This window comes from Numida meleagris, chromosome 25, assembly GCF_002078875.1.
Source record: "Numida meleagris isolate 19003 breed g44 Domestic line chromosome 25, NumMel1.0, whole genome shotgun sequence".
NCBI lineage: Eukaryota > Metazoa > Chordata > Aves > Galliformes > Numididae > Numida > Numida meleagris.
In genome coordinates this window covers 5,286,310-5,287,421 of record NC_034433.1, presented here as the reverse complement: position 1 = coordinate 5,287,421, position 1,112 = coordinate 5,286,310, and the positions used below count along the sequence as shown (strand labels likewise).

General features: G+C 49.2%; 1 protein-coding gene across 1 annotated transcript in view; it reads left to right on the top strand.

Moving 5' to 3' along the window:
• The window catches only part of LOC110388341 (acidic mammalian chitinase-like), a gene marked incomplete at its 5' end in the record, with an annotated part of 4,005 nt that continues 2,898 nt past the window's right edge, over positions 6-1,112 (top strand). Inside the window, 3 exon segments of the mRNA XM_021377506.1 lie at positions 6-130; positions 608-716; positions 852-1,008. Of these exon segments, the coding sequence (XP_021233181.1) occupies positions 6-130; positions 608-716; positions 852-1,008 (391 nt within the window).

Genomic DNA, 1,112 nt, shown 5'->3' with positions numbered 1-1,112 from the left:
CACAGGAAATGCTGGCCGCCTTTGAGCAGGAAGCCAAGCAGGTTAACAAGCCTCGCCTCATGATCACAGCTGCTGTTGCTGCAGGACTTTCCAACATTCAGGCTGGCTACCAGATTGCTGAGCTGGGAAAGTGAGTAGCAAATTCTCTGGTGCACTTTCTAGAACTTCCTTCAAGAGATTCCTCCTAGGCTCTTCCTGCCATTTTGGGCACAACCCAACCTCACTGCCTGAGCAGCCCCCATGCTGCTGTACAGGGCAAGAAGGCCATGCGAGCGGTGCTTCTTTGGTGGAAAAATGGACACCTCTGTGAGGGAAGGGTAACAGCAGGCTGGCTTCAGCCACTCCAAGCCATCAGAGAACATCTCTCACTTGCCACAACTTCAGCACAATTCCCACCTTGCATTGTCCTCTGCCTCCCTCCTCTGCAAGAGGGACTTGTCTCTAGCCCTTGGAAGGCTTGCTCAAAAGAGGTCTTGAAGAAGCCTGATTTGCAGAAAGTGTGGGCACAGCCAGGGTTGTTCCGGGGTAGATGGCCAGGACTGAAGCAACAGTTGGGTCTGGATGACTGAACTGGCCAGGACGCAGACACATGAACCTTTCTCTGCAGGTACTTGGACTACTTCCACGTGATGACTTATGATTTCTACAGCTCCGGGGATGGACAAACAGGGGAAAACAGCCCTCTGTACAGTGGCAATAATATCTACCTCAGTGTTGTAAGTACAGTTTGGGAGTCCATCTCACAGACCACTGTGATTGCACTGCCAGTGAGAAGTTTAAATATTCATCATACAGCCTACAAATTGGGGCACAGAATGAACTAAGATGCTTTTTTTTTAAAAAAAAAATAGGATTATGCTATGAACTATTGGAAGAGCAATGGTGCTCCAGCTGAGAAACTCCTTGTTGGATTCCCAACCTACGGACATAGCTACATCCTCCAGAATCCATCCAACACTGCTGTTGGGGCACCAACATCGGGCCCTGGGCCAGCTGGACCTTATACAAAAGAAGCTGGGTTGCTGGCTTACTACGAGGTATGTATATTCCACCACATCTATGCAGCCAAGAACAGAAACACTCTTCAGGCTTCCTAGAAAGGAATTTTATCC